The sequence below is a fragment of the Nicotiana tabacum genome, chromosome 1 (assembly GCF_000715075.1).
Source record: "Nicotiana tabacum cultivar K326 chromosome 1, ASM71507v2, whole genome shotgun sequence".
Taxonomy (NCBI): domain Eukaryota; kingdom Viridiplantae; phylum Streptophyta; class Magnoliopsida; order Solanales; family Solanaceae; genus Nicotiana; species Nicotiana tabacum.
This window is the reverse complement of record NC_134080.1, coordinates 141662380-141680811: the sequence shown is the minus strand read 5'-3', so window position 1 is coordinate 141680811 and position 18432 is coordinate 141662380. Positions and strand designations below refer to the sequence as shown.

General features: G+C 37.5%; 1 protein-coding gene and 1 long non-coding RNA gene across 2 annotated transcripts in view; one reads left to right on the top strand and one right to left on the bottom strand.

Annotated features, from left to right (window-relative positions):
* Positions 1-6252, top strand: part of LOC107798006 (phosphoglucomutase, cytoplasmic) — a 30697-nt gene extending 24445 nt beyond the window's left edge. Inside the window, exons 7-19 of the mRNA XM_075253854.1 lie at positions 867-986; positions 1077-1177; positions 1546-1605; positions 1703-1802; positions 1926-2083; positions 2175-2270; positions 2400-2463; positions 2601-2682; positions 2787-2962; positions 3057-3133; positions 5339-5471; positions 5679-5795; positions 5894-6252. Coding sequence (XP_075109955.1) covers positions 867-986; positions 1077-1177; positions 1546-1605; positions 1703-1802; positions 1926-2083; positions 2175-2270; positions 2400-2463; positions 2601-2682; positions 2787-2962; positions 3057-3133; positions 5339-5471; positions 5679-5795; positions 5894-5965 — 1356 coding nt within the window. The 3' untranslated portion in view covers positions 5966-6252. The remainder of the gene's footprint in view (positions 1-866; positions 987-1076; positions 1178-1545; positions 1606-1702; positions 1803-1925; positions 2084-2174; positions 2271-2399; positions 2464-2600; positions 2683-2786; positions 2963-3056; positions 3134-5338; positions 5472-5678; positions 5796-5893) is intronic.
* Positions 6253-7362: 1110 nt separating this feature from the next.
* LOC107798009 (uncharacterized) lies at positions 7363-12319 on the bottom strand. The gene is made up of 3 exons (XR_001650808.2): positions 11815-12319; positions 7896-10878; positions 7363-7508 (listed from the first exon to the last, which is right to left on the bottom strand). It is a non-coding gene; the product is annotated as an uncharacterized LOC107798009 (long non-coding RNA).
* Between the last annotated feature and the right edge of the window lie 6113 nt (positions 12320-18432).

The following is an 18432-nucleotide window of genomic DNA, read 5'->3' as shown; positions in this document are numbered from 1 at the left end:
ATTGTTGAGTTGGAAGGTTTTTAATTTCTATTTTAGGATTTAACTGATTTTATGGTCCTTTATTGAGCCCATGTTTGATCCACTGTTGAAAAGTAGAATTTTGGATTTTCTTTTCACTGTTTGTCTTGTGCCTTGCTTTTGCTATAACTAATTGTACTCTTGTGAGACCTGAAAATTCATGCTATGTACTGAGAGCAAAATCATTACTTTAGCTTTAAGGATGTATAATTAGACATTAGTACAATTAGTTTGCTTCCTGTTTTTGATAAAGAATAGGTTCTATTATTGCTTGTTTGGCCTAGATATCTATCTGACTTTAAACATGAAAACCAAAACTTACATGTCCTGTTTTGTATTTTTTAAGGAGTTAGCTTTCTTTAATTTTTATCTTTTATCGTGAGGCTTGGGGGGGGGGGGCAGTCCAAACAGGACATGTAAATACAGCCTTCTATACATGTTTTTATTATTCAGAGGACAAATGTGGCAGTCGGGAATACAGTATGGTTGATGAAATGTTTGTGGGTCCTTTCAGTTTATTTAGAATACTTATTGGAGAGTTTGGAATGCCTTTGAAATAACTATTGGCCTTGAAGCATGTTTTATTTAGAGGAGAAGACCGGCGGTGGGAAAATGCTTTACGAAGATAAGATAGTTGTGGAATATCCTACAGATTGTTTAGAATGCTTGTTAGAGTGTTTAGTCTACCTTGTTTGGTTACCTATTACAGTGTTTAAAATATCTTGGTGTACTTTGAATATCCTCAAGTGAATTTTGTTCTGGTGGCATCAATTCAATAAAAGGAAAAAAAGCAATTCGAGTTTTCTAGCTCTTCCTGAAGAGTATAGTTTCTCATATAATACCTGCAGGATTTTGGAATTAAGTACAACATGGAAAATGGTGGACCTGCACCAGAAGGTATAACAAACAAGATCTATGAGAACACCACAACAATAAAGGACTACTTGATTGCCGAGGGCCTGCCTGATGTAAGATGTACTCCTTCCCTATTACATTTTGCTGAAGTTCTTAATTTGATTGATGCAGTAACTTTCTGATATCGCCCAACTTGAATGTAGGTGGACATATCTACAACAGGTGTCTCCAGCTTTGAGGGTCCAGGGGGGAAATTTGACGTTGATGTTTTTGATTCAACTAGTGACTATCTGAAATTGTTGAAGTATGAATCTTTCTCTTATGTGCAAAAATAAATGTCTTTCTTCTTTCAGTTGGGATATATGTCAAGTAATGCTTATACATTTAATATGTCCTTTAATATGGAAAGGCCAATCAACAATCTTTTTGCAAAGGCACTAATTCAGCTATTTCTGAATTTTGAGTGCCATTCCTTTCCAATTTTTAAGGGCTTTGTGATGTGTCTAGAGTTTGTTTACTGAACACTTAGAAAACTGATATTGCTTCATGCATTTGTCGTTGGATTTTTTTCTGAAGCTAACTTTCATCTTTATTACCTTTCATATGGTTATTCTTTTTATAGTAATAGTTTCTTTTCTAACTCAATGTTTGACATGGCATATCTGTTTCCAGGTCAATATTTGACTTCCCATCTATCCAGAAGTTGCTCTCTTCTCCAAATTTTAGTTTCTGGTATGCACGATGGACACCTCTTTGATGTACATTCCTCTGTCAATTCCTTTTCGTGCTAGGAGTATCTGCTAGGTACTCACATCTCTGCACACTGTAGCTATGATGCACTTCACGGTGTTGCTGGAATTCATGCAAAACGTATTTTTGTGGAGGAGCTTGGTGCAAATGAAAGCTCTCTAGTAAATTGTGTTCCTAAGGTCTTCTCGCTTTCCTTGCATTGTGACCTTTCTTTCATTAAAATGTTTGGCTTTCTGTTTTATTTAAAGCTATATTTTATGACTTCTTTTTTCTTTCTATGATATGTATGATTAATTTAATAGGAGGATTTTGGTGGAGGGCATCCCGATCCCAATCTGACATACGCAAAGGAGTTAGTTGCACGTATGGGATTGTCTAAAACACATTCCGAACCCAATCCACCAGAATTTGGGGCAGCTGCTGATGGAGATGGGGACCGTAACATGGTCCTGGGGAAAAGGTAACATCTTGTTGATTTTCTTTGAACTACAAGTATTACTTGCTTAAAATCGCATCTTAATTTTTGTTGTTTCCTTTGTTTGTTGTGATAGATTCTTTGTGACTCCTTCTGATTCTGTTGCTATCATTGCTGCCAATGCTGTAGAAGCAATTCCTTATTTTTCTGGAGGATTGAAAGGAGTTGCCAGGTCCGTATCGGTTTTTTGGATCGTAGCTTTATATGATTGTTGTGTTGTTAAGATTTCTATTTAAGAGTTATTCATCTTGTGATGAAATATGTCAGAGTTTAATGTGATGCAATGCTATCCTTTCTACAGGAGTATGCCCACATCTGCTGCTCTTGATGTTGTTGCGAAACATCTGAACTTGAAATTCTTTGAGGTACTATGTTGCTCCATTGGCATTTAAATGTTATTTATTTTTCTTTTGTTAGTGGAGGGTTGAGGGAGTGCTGGTTTTTAAGTTTTCCATATCTGCCTTTACTGCTTCAGCATTCTGATTATCTTTTCTTTGTTAAGGTACCCACTGGTTGGAAATTTTTTTGTAACTTAATGGATGCTGGAATGTGTTCAATTTGTGGAGAAGAAAGTTTTGGAACTGGTTGGATTTCTTGACTTGATTCTTGTGTCAAATCGATACAAATAGGTTCGACAATATAATTGGACACATTAAGGCAATAAATCTTTTCAATTATGTCTTCACAGGCTCAGACCATATTCGAGAGAAAGATGGAATATGGGCTGTTTTGGCTTGGTTATCTATCCTTGCCTATAAAAATAAGGACAACCTTGGGGGAGGTAACCTTGTGACTGTTGAAGATATCGTTCGCCAACATTGGGCAACCTATGGACGTCACTATTACACTCGATATGACTACGAGGTTTTTGCTTAATAGTTCCCTATTTACTGTAAAATGAGCTTTTCTATGTCTGCTTAACTTAAATCATGTCAACCAATTTTTTTGTTTCTTCTAGAATGTTGATGCTGGTGCTGCAAAGGAGCTCATGACTCATTTAGTGAAGCTGCAATCTTCCCTTGATGAAGTTAACAAGTAAGCCATCCTTTTAGTTTCAAGTTTCTCTCTGGAATACCCAAGGTTTCTAAAGCATGATTATGCAATTTTTCACTCATCATATATTTCTATTTCCTTATCTTTGTATTTTGAGGATGTCCATCCTTTTTATGCGAAATTCCAGAAGATACTAGCTTAAACACAAGGTAGTAGGTCTTCCTTGAACAGTAGTTACGACATAAGATTTTAGACTGATCCGGTGCACCCAATGACACTTGGAGCAGTTATAGATAGCATGTAAGAACTGTGGATATACTATAATATGGAGGAGGCAGAATACATCAACAAAAAGACCTGTACTACTCCTTTATTTAATAGAGATCTGATGTGTCATTTGGGAGATGGATTTTTGCCCTTACCGCCATATATCTATCTGACTCCTCTTCACAAACTGAAATCCTTTTGTAGTAGGAAGTACAGGAGAATTTTCTAGACCAAATTGTGATTTGCATGCCTTCCACGATTACGTCAGGTGTTCTAATTGCCAGGATGACGTTAGAGCTAAGGCCTTTTATTTCTAGCTTAGTTTGACAATCGCAGCACCTTTAACAGGAAGGAGGCAGAATACAGCAAAAAAGGCCATTACTGTATTTGTGTGTTTGTTTTTCTTTTCTTTTTTTCTTTTAATTTTTTAAGTGCTATTATTTAATAGAGACCTGCTGTGTCGTTTGGGAGAGGATTGTTTGCCCCTTACCCCTGTAGATCTATCTATGACTCCTTCCAACAAACTGAAATCCTTCCGTAGTAGGAAGTAAAGGAGAATTTTCTATCCCAAATCATAATCTTCGGCATGCCTTCCATGATTTCATCAAGTGTTCTTCTGACTGGCAAGATGACTTTAGAGTCAGAGTACTTTTGAATCGCTTGGCTCATGGCTGTGGCCATCGAGTCAAATGCTTGACTGTCTTTAGTATATTCATATGTTGGATCGGCATAAACATAATCTACCACTATGTCAATCCATGTACTTGCCATGAAAAGGATGAATAAATCAATTAATTACATGTGGGCAGCATTTGCATTATTTGGTCTTTCCTTGAAGCCACCTCCCTTCTCCTTATAATATCCTCGCATATTAGGAACTTGGGTGTTTTTGTTTCCGAAGAGGTGATTTTGAGAATCAACCAATGGAAATTGTTGCCCAATTGGTTCACAATCTCCTGCGTCCAAATAAATGAAATGGGATGAGTTAAATTAACAAGCTTTCAATTGATTTAGGGTGCAGCCAAACGAAATTCTATGGGGCAAGGGGCCATATTTTAGTTTGTGGTAGGTTCATCCTATTCAAATTTAGCTGTACCTTTGGACCAGGAATAGTTTAATCTCTATTTGAGTTTCCATGTCTGTCAAGTTTTGTCATGGTTGTTCTTCCGCTTTAGAGGTTCTGCTTAATGGTGGCTTTTCTTTGCCTGGTTTATTGAGATCCATTTTTTATATTGGCAGCTCACCAGCTTGGCATGCTTTTGGTAGTTTTTTTCATTTTCATCTATAGAGCCCCATTGCTGATCTTAAGAGCTAGGCTTGAATAATACTCCTAGTTGCTTGATCACTTCTCTAGTTTTCTGAATTCATAAATTTTATACCTGATTTTCATGCTAGATACATCAAAGTTTTTCTTATTACCAACTCATGTTGCATTATCACAGTACTTTGATGCTACTAATCACAACAACAAAAAAAAAAGGAGAGCTTCTTATTGCGATGGATGTTTTTTAAGCTAGAAGTTTGATCTGTTGTACCCTGTAACCCAAATTCAGAAAGCATGTCTTTTTGCTTGTATAATCTGTTCAAGATTGTGATAGTTTCAGGTTTTCCCCAAAAAAACAAGAAACGTCACACAAACAGTTGATACCTCCTTTTATAATTAGAAGAATGTGAGATCCCGACTTCTATCTGTTAGATTTTCGTCATCCGAGCCAGCACAGTTTGAGGTTGAATATGTGGCATGCTTGCTTTTTGTAATGTGTTTGGTATTTACCATGTTACCAGTCATATTACTTGCAATGTCAGTAGAAAATAAATTTTGCTTGGATTTTGTCTCTGGGGCCTTTTTGTGAGTTTTCAAGGTGGCCACGTTAAAATGTGTCATACTGTCATGTAGGCACTTTTTCTAGAACAGGATTGATTCTATTGCTGTGTCGTTTCTTTATGTAATACTTGACCTCGAGATAATTTCCCATACAGGATTATAAAGGGAATCCAGTCAGATGTTTCAAGTGTCGTTCATGCTGATGAATTTGAGTACAAGGACCCAGTTGATGGTTCGGTCTCAAAGCATCAGGGTATCAGATATCTATTTGAAGATGGATCACGATTGGTAAGGGATCTCTGCTGCTCTAGCAGTATTTAGAATATGTGAATTAGAAGCTGTTGTGCATGGGAATATGAAAAGTATACACAGTTAACTGGGGATTCAAATTCTGTTCTGAGTTCATTTCTTTTTACCGAAAGAATTAACTCTTTTTGGGTGCATATGGTCATGATCTTTTCGTGTTTTACTTATCCACCTTTTGGACTGTGCTAGGTTTTCCGTCTCTCTGGAACTGGCTCGGAAGGTGCTACTATCCGTCTGTACATTGAGCAGTACGAGAAGGATTCATCCAAGATTGGAAGAGATTCTCAGGAAGCACTTGCTCCACTGGTAAGTAATGTTGGAGAAAAGTTAATGTTTGTTATGCACCATCTTCTTTTTATTTTATATTTTGGTGTTTTCGGTAAATGAGATTTATCTTGTTACAGGTGGAGGTTGCTCTTAAGCTATCGAAAATGCAGGAATACACTGGCCGTTCTGCCCCAACTGTTATTACATAAACTTATTCGTGTATGATATACTTGCTTTTGTATCTTAGGAACTAAATAATTGAATAGTCCTACTGTCCTCACTGGATGGACACCATTGAATTTACAAGATATCAAGATATTCTCTTGTCTTTTATTATGGTCCACATCCAATGAGGGTTACTGTGAAAGAACTCATGTCTGGATTTGAAGAGTCTTGTTCAAATATAGAAATGCAGCAATCTATCTCACTGTACTTTGATTCATTGCTCTTTCATCTTTAAATGACTACTGCTATGAACGGTCTTTGCTTCTGCAAATTCTTATTCAGCTTTTCCAACCTTGACTAGTTTCAGTCGGTTGAGTACTTTTTTTTTTTTGATATCAGGATTTTCTGTATTTTTCTTCTAAACTTTGGCCAAGGTGTGCTGCACTCTTTTTCTTTTCTTTCCCCTTATATATTTTTTTGGTTGTCAGCCAGGCAGCCTCATCCTGTGTATCTTGATAGCCAAAAAGGCTCAACCCTCGAGTGAGTGACATACTAACAACCACCCTCTGTTTATTGTTGTATTTTCACTTCTCTGATGTTTTTCATTAAGTTTGTATGTTTGGAGCAAACCTTTGCACATCTATGTTGGTTATGACTCCCTTTGCTCGCATGCTCGTACAACAGGAACAAGATAGCTGAGCTAGTTGCCGTACACATCGTAATTTTCATTCAAACCTATCATACACTTTTCAGGAACATAGTTATCGACATGTTACATGCACCAAAGCAATAAAGCATTAAAGTGAATGATATATATCTTTTATTAAATATAACAAAATCAGTACTTATGTATTTTTACATCAATTATCATTATGTGCAACTTTTATACTATAAACTTCAATATCCAGAGTAAACGTGACATGAACTTCTATGAGTGACATGGAGCACAACTATAGAAATTATAGCACAAATCGATGTCTAGAAGAAAAGATAAACGCTAATGTCTAGAAGAAAAAAAAATCAAACGCTTACATAACATAAAAGGCACCCACGAAATAAGTATGGGGCTTACTCGAATTTAAGCTCAAGTATCTTTACTTTGTCTTTGATTCTGTATCTGTAGCTGAAAGCATGAAATATATGGTCGAGTCTACTTATCATTGGATGGTAACTTAATCCAAGATAGAATTTGGTATAAGGTTCATGCCATGCAATACATACAGGAATATATATGCATAGATACTTGTCACGATAAAAAACCTCACTAAGTCGTGATGACACCTAACTCAATCCGCTAAGTAAGCCAAATAGTATAAGTTACTACCGAATTGAGAAATCAGCAATATATTTAATAAACACTGCAAGAGAATTCAATATAACTATCCTAAGGACTGGTAGTACAAGTCATGAGCCACTATGATTTGGATTTGCAAAATTGACGTGAGAAATAAATATAATATCTGTTTGAAAGTTACATAAGCAGAAATGAAATCCTAAGCTATACTAAACAAAAAGTTAGCATGAATCTGGTACGCTGGTACGTCTCCAGTGTAGAGCCTCGTCTTCACAGCTACTCAGCTCCAGAATCTGCACACAAGGTATAGAAGTATAGTATGAGTACTGTTACACTCCAAACCTGAAGAGGCGTGGCCGGCACCCGGTGCCATACTTGGCCCGAGCGTACCACTCTGTAACTGTGAACTCTGCAGGGGTAACCCTCAACTTATGTCGAAGGCCATATTCTGAATCATCTGAAAATAACGTCTACAACTAGCAATACCACACTAAACATCTACATAGGGCTGGTAAAGCCACAACACTGATATAAAAAATGTACAGGACTCATCTACAAGCCTGTAGGGATAACTAAATTGTATCATGGTTGGGACAGGGCCTCGACCTACCCATCAAACTTATATATATAAAATGGACTCCAAGGTATAGACCTGATAACTCAGAGGAAGTGGAGCTTACCAACCAAGCTGCTGTTTATCTTTGTCTACTGGAAAGGTTTATCCAGCTGTCTATCAGGACCTGCATACATGAAATGCAGCTTCCCCAACAAAAGGGACATCAGTACGATATAATGTACTGAGTATGTAAGGCAACAAAATAACTGAAAGCTGAAACTGAACTAATAATAAAATAACTGAACGTACTTGGGAGTCAAATATAATTTGAAAATATGTTTACCTGCTGATACTGACTCATCTTTCTCAATATATTAAGTAAAATAGCTGTCTGGCCATATAAGACTCGGTATGTTTAATAGCTCTGCCGTAGTAGGCTCGCTCATAGGCGTTCGGCCATACTAGGCTCTGTATCTCGGCCATTCTGGGCTTGCTCATAGGCTCTCGTCCACAGTAGGCTCGGTATATAACTTACCATCTGATAAAAGGTTGCCCAATAGGGGCCTGCCCATCGATTATAGGTCGATGGTGGTAAAATACTGTAATACTGTATATATATAGACTATCCGCTCTCTTGGCTAAAAGAAGACAAAACTAAACTGAATATGAAATCCCGATAAGGGAGAATACTATAGCTTATGAGAATAGGATAATGTACATAAATTCAATAATAAGAACTTCTCTTTATGCCTCGTTATCAAACGTATGTAGTTACGGGATCATGCTAAAATGAAGGAAAGGTTTAGCCTTAACATACCTTAGCTCTGCTGAGTCCTTAATAATTTCCAAGAAATTCTTCAAACAACTCAACTCAATCTACCACAACATAAGGAGATTCAAAATCAGTGATGAGTAAAGGCTAAGTCCGCAACTTAAACTATTAGCTCGTTTACGTAAATTTGGAAGCATCTCCTCTATAACAAGGCCCTCCTCAAATACCATGTACCAACAACAACAAGAACACAATAATAATAACATGTACGCATTATTTCCAACCTTATCTCCATCACAATATACCACAAAACAACCCACATACCCTAATCACTTTATACATAAAATAACAATCAAAGTAGTGCCAAACAACCAAAAATATTGTAACGACGAATGATCAGTCCACCATTCCGTCATTATGTGGTGTTTCTCCATACTCTTTCTCCTCCAAAACTCCATAAACATTAGCACAAGAGGCCAAAATGAGTGGACTACAAAACAGTCCACTAAAACTGAAATAAATCGAACTCACAGCTTTCGATTATCGTCCCGTGAGTTCTAACTATTAGGAAACAAATTTATCAACCTTCCTTGATATTTAAAAGCTTAAATAAAGAAATTAGGATTTTCTTAACTATGACGTACATTCCGAAACTCAAACTACAAATAAAAAGAGAGGCGATATAGCGATACTTACGTCGTAGAGATCGTTCTAATGTTATCACTTCTTGATTTCGTACCTGAGATGTTAATATTCTTTGGAACCCTTGTAAAGAGCTTAAGGGTAAGTTTTTGGGGGTTCCCTGGTCGTTTTCTATGAAAACTGAAGAGAAAACGATTTAGAACACTAAATATATCAACTTTTGAAAAGTCAAAGAGGTGCTAGCTTGGAACCCTAACATTGGCCATTCTTCCGACGCTTATATCTTTTTATCCGGATATCATATGAACGAATAGTTAAGAGATCTAGAAACAAAATTCCAAGACTTTCAATTTGGTATATAATATGTACCAAAAGACCTCATATAACACATGAAATGTATTGCTCAAAAAGCTTTAGTGACACACCTACTTGTCACCTATGCAGTTTGCGCAGTCTCGCAAAACTGCAAATATCTTTCTACTTCTATGTTGTATCGACTAACGGTTTAATGCGTTAGAAACTACACTCGTAGATATACAATTTTTTAGGTAGATCATCCCCTAATTCCAAGTATATTGGTAGAAAAGCTCAGCTATATTTTACCTAAGTTTCAACACATTTATGAATGTAACTTGTGATGACCTTTTCCAATTTTTGTTCCACAACTCGCTTGACTTCAATACATAACGCACGTCTATCATACGACTAAAATAACTCATAACATAATCTCCTTATAATTTTAAGGACCATATTCACACCCCAAAAGTATATGTTATAATATTCCCCACATGTCGACTTTTGACGAAACTTATTTTTTTCAATTCGTTTAACTTCTAACCCTTCCAACCCTCTTGGTACTTGGTATTCCTGATCTTAAATATTTGTAACCTCCATGGTAACATGATTAACTTACTTTATGTACTTAAAAGATGATCTCATTTTTGAGCTTACATCAATTGACTTAAGACGTACTCTTAAGTACAAAAACATGGGGTGTAACAAGTACAACCGATCTCATATACTTAGTAAGTATCTTGACTAACCTCAGAGAAGTAGTGACGATGTTTTTAAGTTGAAAGATGCTCACTTTGCAGAACCTGTGCATCTCAATCATATGTATAACACAAATAAAATATTCTAGACAGATAGTTACGAAATAAAGAGTATCAATAGTAAAGGTACCCAACAAGATCCGCTTCTGTCACGACCCAAATCAGAGGGCCACGACTGGCACCCGATGCCTACTCAACCTAGTGCCATGTAACTTATCCCCTTTTCTCCTTTTTTTTTAATTATAAAACTCGTCACGGGCCATGATAGGCCACATTTATATATGTAATTAATAATATTAGAACTTAACTCACATAACTAATTCAAAAAGATTTATATAGATACATAGGGGTCGTCAAGGCCGTTGACATGTCATACCTAAAGCTATACACAGGACACTGTCTGCAAAACCTCTAAGAAAACATGATCATAATATATAACACAGGACACTGTCTGCAAAACCTCTAAGAAAACATGATCATAATATATAAGTCGGGACAGGGTCCCCGACATCTTCATAAAACAAAGTAAAATATAAAGAACATGACTCGGTAATACTCCAGGAAGATGTGGAGCTCACCAACCAAAAGCTGATATATGGAGGCAGCCTACAGTGGATGGTCCTCACCTCGCCTATCTACACCTGCATGGCATGAAACACAGCGTCCCAGGAAAAGGGACGTTAGTACGAAGAATGTATCGAGTATGTAAGACAGAAATGAAACGTAGTAATAATAAGATACTATCTCGGGGAGAGATAAGAGTCAACTTATAACTTTTGACTTGCCGTTGAGGGCCGTACCATGTAGAATAAAACCCATTCGTATATATAAATAAAACTACGATATAGTAGTTCTGATTATATCATTCTCGTGGCGTTAACTACCCAATTGATGAGTAGTAACTGCCCGACCGGCCGTAGCTCGGTGGTAAAAGCACTACCCAAACGGTGGTAAATAACTGCCTGACCGATCGTAGCCCGATAGTAAATGCATGTCTGCCCAACCGGCCGTAGCACGATAATAAATAAATATGCATGACTGCCCAACCGGCCGTAGCAAGATAGTAAATATGTAACTGCCACTTCAGAAAGGAAAGGCACTGTTCAGTATTTTCATGACTTTTTTGTCCATAGAGATGTCGTTGAGGTGTCATTTGAGATAAAATAAGCCAAGTAAAATCATTTGCTTAACCACGAGACCAAACAGGAAAATATACAAGAGTTTGGGAAAAAAAAATTCTTAAATGATGACTCAAATTAATAAAATTACTTATTAGTGAAGTCATTTTTGCATAGCACTGGTGCTACTATCGTCCACACAATCACTGTATCCTAACTCCTAACTCATAATACAGGAAGTAGTACCATTATTTCCAAAGTGAGCAATTAATAACGAGTTAATTACCTTTAACTTCTTACGGATATAAATGACTAAATACAAGGTTTTAACTTTAGATAAAAGAGGGAAAGGATTAAAAAAAAACAAAAGCGACAATGACTAAATGCGTAATTAGTCATTACATTTGCATATCGTTGCTTGGATCATGCCTAAAAAAGGAAGGATTAGCCTTAACATACCTGAATCGATTCTCTTGAAAGAGATTATACCGTACTCCCTTAATGTTGCAAAATCTCACATTAATTAAGTTGTTCTGAAATCCCGGGTCTTGAGGCGTTGAAGACGCTATAGAATGTTAAACATTTGAATTCCTCCAAATTCTTGAATTCTCACGTTATCAAATGAATGGAATGGATATATGACCCTTTTTATGTCCTTAAGACATATCTAATTTTCTTTTGCAAAAAGGTGTATCATTTAAGTCTTAAGACAAGTTGCCACATAGACAAATGACTTTAAGAGTCATTCCTAAGATTATGGTGGTGTTGCCACGTGGGGTTCTTAATATTATCTTATAATTCATTTATTAATTAGGTAATGTCCCGTTACCCGATAAATTAATCAATTTCCCACATAATTAAGAATTATCTCAAATTACTTAAAATTCTACTTATCTTAATACACTTTATACTTCATATTATCACGGTCATAAAGCACCTTGTATGATACTAGTCCATAAATGTCGGGTATTATAACTCGGACCATATTTTATCCCAAAATAACAAACTTCGGCGATACTCAATTTCTTCAATTCGTTAACCCTATGACCTTTATAACAGTTACTTGACACTTGTTACAAATAGCATAAATGTTATGATCTCAAAATAATCTCATTCCCGAGTCTACATTATTAACTTATAACAAAACTTTAACGTACTAAATGCGGGATGTAACATTCTTCCCCCTTAGAAACATTCGTCCCCGAATATTTAAACTTGCAAGATGTAGATATATACTCATCAATTTTAAATGTATAGATCTTCCCGGGCTATACTCCAATGAAACAATTATCAGGCTCACACAGGGTCAGGACGTCGTCCTTTCCTAAAACTACTTCCTAATCCATTCATAGCACCTACGATTCTGTTAATCTATCTTCTAGGCGCTGACACCTACTAGTTGTAATCTTAATAACCGGTTTCGAACTTTGCTTTCAAGCTAGCCTTGGTTTTCCTTAACCCTTCATACGTAATGCCAACTCAATCTTATTTTAATCATATTAACTGGATAATTTGCGTTAGTAAGATCGAACAATTACTCATAGTCACAGTACCTGACATATCATCCGGTGTAGCCTCTGGGTCCTGATGACCTGCCAAAGCATATATGCGGTTCTGACTACCGCCGGAGCTAGATGCTCTACCCCTACCTCTACATCTACTAGTTGATGCTTGAGGGCCTCGCTCTTGAGGGCGTACTGAAGAGGAGGAGACTGTTATAGATCTGGTGGGCTGAACCATCCCGCTTCTGCCATTTATAGGACAATCCCTCATATAATGACTAGGGTCTCCGTAGGTATAGCATACATTAGACCCTTGACGACATTGTCCAGAATGAGCTCTACCGCATTGACTGCACTGCGGAGGGGGCGCCCTCATTTGCGCTGAATCCCTCCGATTCTGAAAATCCGAAATTTTTGAGCCCTAACCTGACTCAGAATAGACAGATCCCTCATAATACGGCTTCTGCAACTGTCAGACACTTTCAACAAGATATGGTGACATAGGATCACCCGAAAAATCCTCAGGTCGCCTAGTAGATCTGGCCTTCTTACCTTGACCCTCATCACGATTCTCATATTGTTGTCGTTTCCGATCCTCCAAATTCTGAGCATAAGCCTGGATGCGGGAAATATCCATACCATCGAGCAGAGCGGCCGTGGAGAATTCATTTATCAGGTGCGGCCCAAGTCCTACTACAAACTGATGTACTCGGTCACTTATTTTAGCCATAATCGAGGGGGCATACCTCGCCAAGGAATCAAACTGGAGACTATACTCCCACACACTCATATTCCCTTGTTTAAGAGCCAAGAACCTGTCTACCTTTGCCTGATGAATCTCTGACGGTAAGTAATGATGTAAGAAAGCCCTTGAGAACTCTTCCCATACCGCTGGAGATGCATTTTTCCCTCGAGACAATTCCTAAGTTTCATACCACTGAACCGCAACATCTTGCAATCGGTAAGAAGCCAACTCTACTGATTCAGTGTCTGATGTATGCATCACCCTCAATGTCCTCTACATCCTATCACTAAAGTTTTGTGGGTCCTCATCCTTGTTGGTTCCGGTAAACACTGGAGGGTCCAAGTTGATGAAGTCTCGAACTCTCGCGCTAATAGCCCTGTCAACGTAACCAACACCTATACCTACCTGGCGCTGAGCCTGAGCGGCTACCAATCTAGTCAACAACTGTACTGCACTCCGCATATCTATATCCTTATCCTGAACAATAGGTGGAGGTACTGAGTTCCTCCTCATCTCCTCGGGTGCTGGCAAAATCGGAGAACTATGCGAGGGTGTCGTATTTCCCCTAGGGGCATCACTAGAGATTGGTACTCTACTCATGCCCTCATCTGCCACTACTTTACCTTTTTGACTAGCCGTAGCTTTCCTGGTCATAGGCATTGTTGCATATATAAAACAAGTCAAAGGTCAAGGGATTTATTCCCTATGACTCTGCTCTATTGCACGATCTAATATCAAGAAGGAAGGATAACCGGTCCCTAATTGCCCTGTAGTTTCTTGTTTATACAACGTGGTGCACAACAAATTTATAAGCAAGACTCTACTAGACACGGTTTGCAGACAACCCTAGGACAAAACTGCTCTGATACCACTTTTGTTACGACCCAAATCAGAGGGCCACGACTGGCACCCGGTGCCTACTCAACCGAGTGCCACGTACCTTATCCCCTTTTCTCCTCTTTTTTTATTTATAAAACTCGTCACGGTCCATGATAGGCCACATCTTTATATGTAATTAACAATATTAGAACTTAACTCACATAACTAATTCAAAAAGATTTATATAGATACATAGGGGTCGTCAAGGCCGTTGACATGTCATACCTAAAGCTATACACATGATACTGTTTGCAAAACCTCTAAGAAAACATGATCATAATATATAAGTCGGGACAGGGTCCCCGACATCTTCATAAAACAAAGTAACATATATAGAACATGACTCGGCAATACTCCAGGAAGATGTGGAGCTCACCAACCAAAATCTGATAGATGGATGCAGCCTACAGTGGATGGTCCTCACTTTGCCTATCTACACCTGCGTGGCATGAAACACAACGTCCTAGGAAAAGGGACGTCAGTACGAAGAATGTACCGCGTATGCAAGACAGAAATGAAACATAGTAATAATAAGATACTATCTCGGGGAGAGATAAGAGTCAACTTATAACTTTTGACTTGCCGCTGAGGGCCGTACCATGTAGAATAAAACCCATTCATATGTATAAATAAAGGTACGATATAGTAGTTCTGATTATATCATTCTCGTGGCGTTAACTGCCCAACTGATGAATGGTAACTGCTCGACCGGCCGTAGCTCGGTGGTAAATGCACTGCCCAACCGGTGGTTAATAATAATACATAACTGCCCAACTGGTGGTAACTGTCCGACCAGCCGTAGCCCGATAGTAAATGCATGTCTGCCCAACCGGCCGTAACACGATGGTAAATAAATATGCATGACTACCCATCCGGCCGTAGTACGGTGGTAAATATGTAACTGCCACTTCAGAAAGGAAAGGCACCGTTCAGTGTTTTCATGACTTCTTTGTCCGCACAGATGTTGTTGAGGTGTCATTTGAGATAAAATAATCCATGTAAAATCATTTGCTTAACCACGAGACAAAACAGGAAAAGAGACAAGAGTTTGGGAAAACCAAATTCTAAAATGATGACTCAAATTAATAAAATTACTTATTAGTGAAGTCATTTTTGCATAGCACTGGTGCTACTATTGTCCACACAATCACTGTCCTAACTCCTAACTCATAATACAGGAAGTAGTACCATTATTTCCAAAGTGAGCAGTTAACAACAAGTTAATTACCTTTAACTTCTTACGGATATAAATGACTAAATACAAGGTTTTAACTTTAGATAAAAGAGGGAAAGGGTGAAAAAAAACAAAAGCGACAATGACTGAATGCATAATTAGTCATTACATTTGCATATTGTTGCTTGGATCATGCCAAAAGAAAGAAAGATTAGCCTTAACATACCTGAGTCGATTCTCACGTTAATTAAGTTGCTAGGAAATCCCGGGTCTTGAAGCGTTGAAGACGCTATAGAATGTCAAACATTTGAATTCCTCCAAAATTTTGAATTCTCACGTTATCAGATGAATGGAATGGATATATGACCCTTTTTATGTCCTTAGGACATATCTGATTTCCTTTTGCAAAAATGTGTACCATTTAAGTCTTAAGACAAGTTGCCACATGGACAAATGACTTTAAGAGTCAGTCCTAAGATTATGGTGGTGTTGCCACGTGTGGGGTTCTTAATATTATCTTATAATTTATTTATTAATTAGGTAATGTCCCGTTACCCGTTAATTAATCAATTTCTCACCTAATTAAGAATTATTTCAAATTACTTAAAATTTTACTTATCTTAATACACTTTATACTTCATATTATTACGGTCATAAAGCACCTTGTATGGTACTAGTCCATAAATGTCGGGTATTATAGCTCAGATCATATTTTATCCCAAAATAACAAACTTCGACGATACTCAATTTCTTCAATTCGTTAACCATCTGACCTTTATGACACTTGTTACAAATAGCATAAATGCTTATGATCTCAAAATAATCTCATTCCCGAGTCTACATTGATTAACTTATGATGAAACTTTAACGTACTAAATGCGGGATGTAACAACTTCCGTCCCAATTTTCAAATAACACGTTCGAGAGAATCTTTCTAGAATCAAATTTATCAATGCATGATGACAACTTCCTTTTCACATCAAATCCGTTACGCTAGCAACCGCTCAACAAAACATGAGATGTCAACTCAACTCAAGTAATCTCATCCTGGCAACCAAATCATCAAATAACCACAAAGGCATAGATTAATATGTTAGGTGCAACGTAACATATGTAAAATGCATGACAACTCATAACGAATTCACTTGTATCAAGGCAATACTAGTTTTGACAACAAGCCATCAAATAGAAACACAAATATGTGGCATCTCATGCCCACAAAAAAATTACAATAACAACAGCCACACGTATCACTCCGCACTGACAAAATTATAATAGCCACACGTATCACTCCGCCCTGAAAATACCATAATAGCCATTCGTATCGCTCTGCCCGAACAATATCACAATAGTCACCCATATCACTCTGCCCTAACAATATCACTATAGCCACCTATATCACTCCGCCTTGACAATATCACAGTAGCCACATGTATCATTTAGTGAAATGCCACCCTTATTTCCACACAATAACAATTAACCCACACAACATGTCCACACGTGCCACAGTCATTACAACAATGCAAGATAACAATTTATCAACAAGAGGCATATCCTCATAACTCATCAATAAAATGCACAAGGACATGATAACAATAAAAATACTAATAAAATATGGCTACGGCTAAATCAATTATAGCAACCAAGTCCAAGTAGTCATACAAGGATCACATATGTGTCACATAGTGCACATGTCCCAACCAAGACTCAACACAAGAACAAGTACGAATGTGTATTCATAACATACGAGTATCTACTTACGAGGCGAGCGTAGCATAACTCTCAAGATTTGCTCATCATATTCAACATAAGGTACCAATAGCCTCAACATCTCTCTATCATGGTTTATTGTGCTCATGTTGTCAATTGATGGGATAATATATAAAATCAAGTAGAACACATAATCAAATAATGCATCGAGTAGGCTAGAATCTACCATGAGCATGAATACCCATGACACATGTATATATGCTCGTTACCTCAGTTATAAATCATCCCCGCATGTAGAAAATAATACCATTTGGTAGAAAAAATGTCCTCAACCAAAGCTAGGCAAGACACTTAACTCAAACAAACAAAAACAATACTTTAGAAATGCTTTTCTGCGCGAATCGACCCCCGAACGGCTCATATCTAGCAAAAAATAACATCAAATAATGTCATAGGAATTAAATCCAAATGATAAAGATCGAATCTTCAACCAAATACTCAAAGTCAACCAAAAAGTCAATCCGGGCCCACATCCTAGAACCCAACAAAACTCACAAATTCTGATAACGCATTCGAATACGAGTCCCACCTGCAACTTTCATCAAAGTCCGACTCCGAATCGATGTTCCAAACTCAATTACTCACTTTCTTATCTTTCACAAAACCCTCTTTTCTTCTTTAAGATTCCTTGTTTTAGAGAGCCAAAATTAATGATAGATTTATATAATAATCATAAATTTGAGTGAGAGTCACTTAACCTATCATTTTAGGTAAAACATCGCCTCAATCCGAGCTCCCTAGCTCCCAAAATGGTATAATGAATTCTATGTACGAAATAAGGCATAAATAGAATAAGCTGAAATTTCAGCACTAGTGTAGCTCGTCTAATTTGGTGTGACGCGCGACTTTGAATGAGCTTATCTGAGGCCTCATCTGAGTTCTTACGACACGAGGTTGTGGACAAGCGTCTGATAACTGGTGCAACCCCCTTTCACTCAAGAACTTCTCCGAACACACAAAACTCACCCATGGCCCTCCAGGACCCCGTACGAACATACCAACAAGTA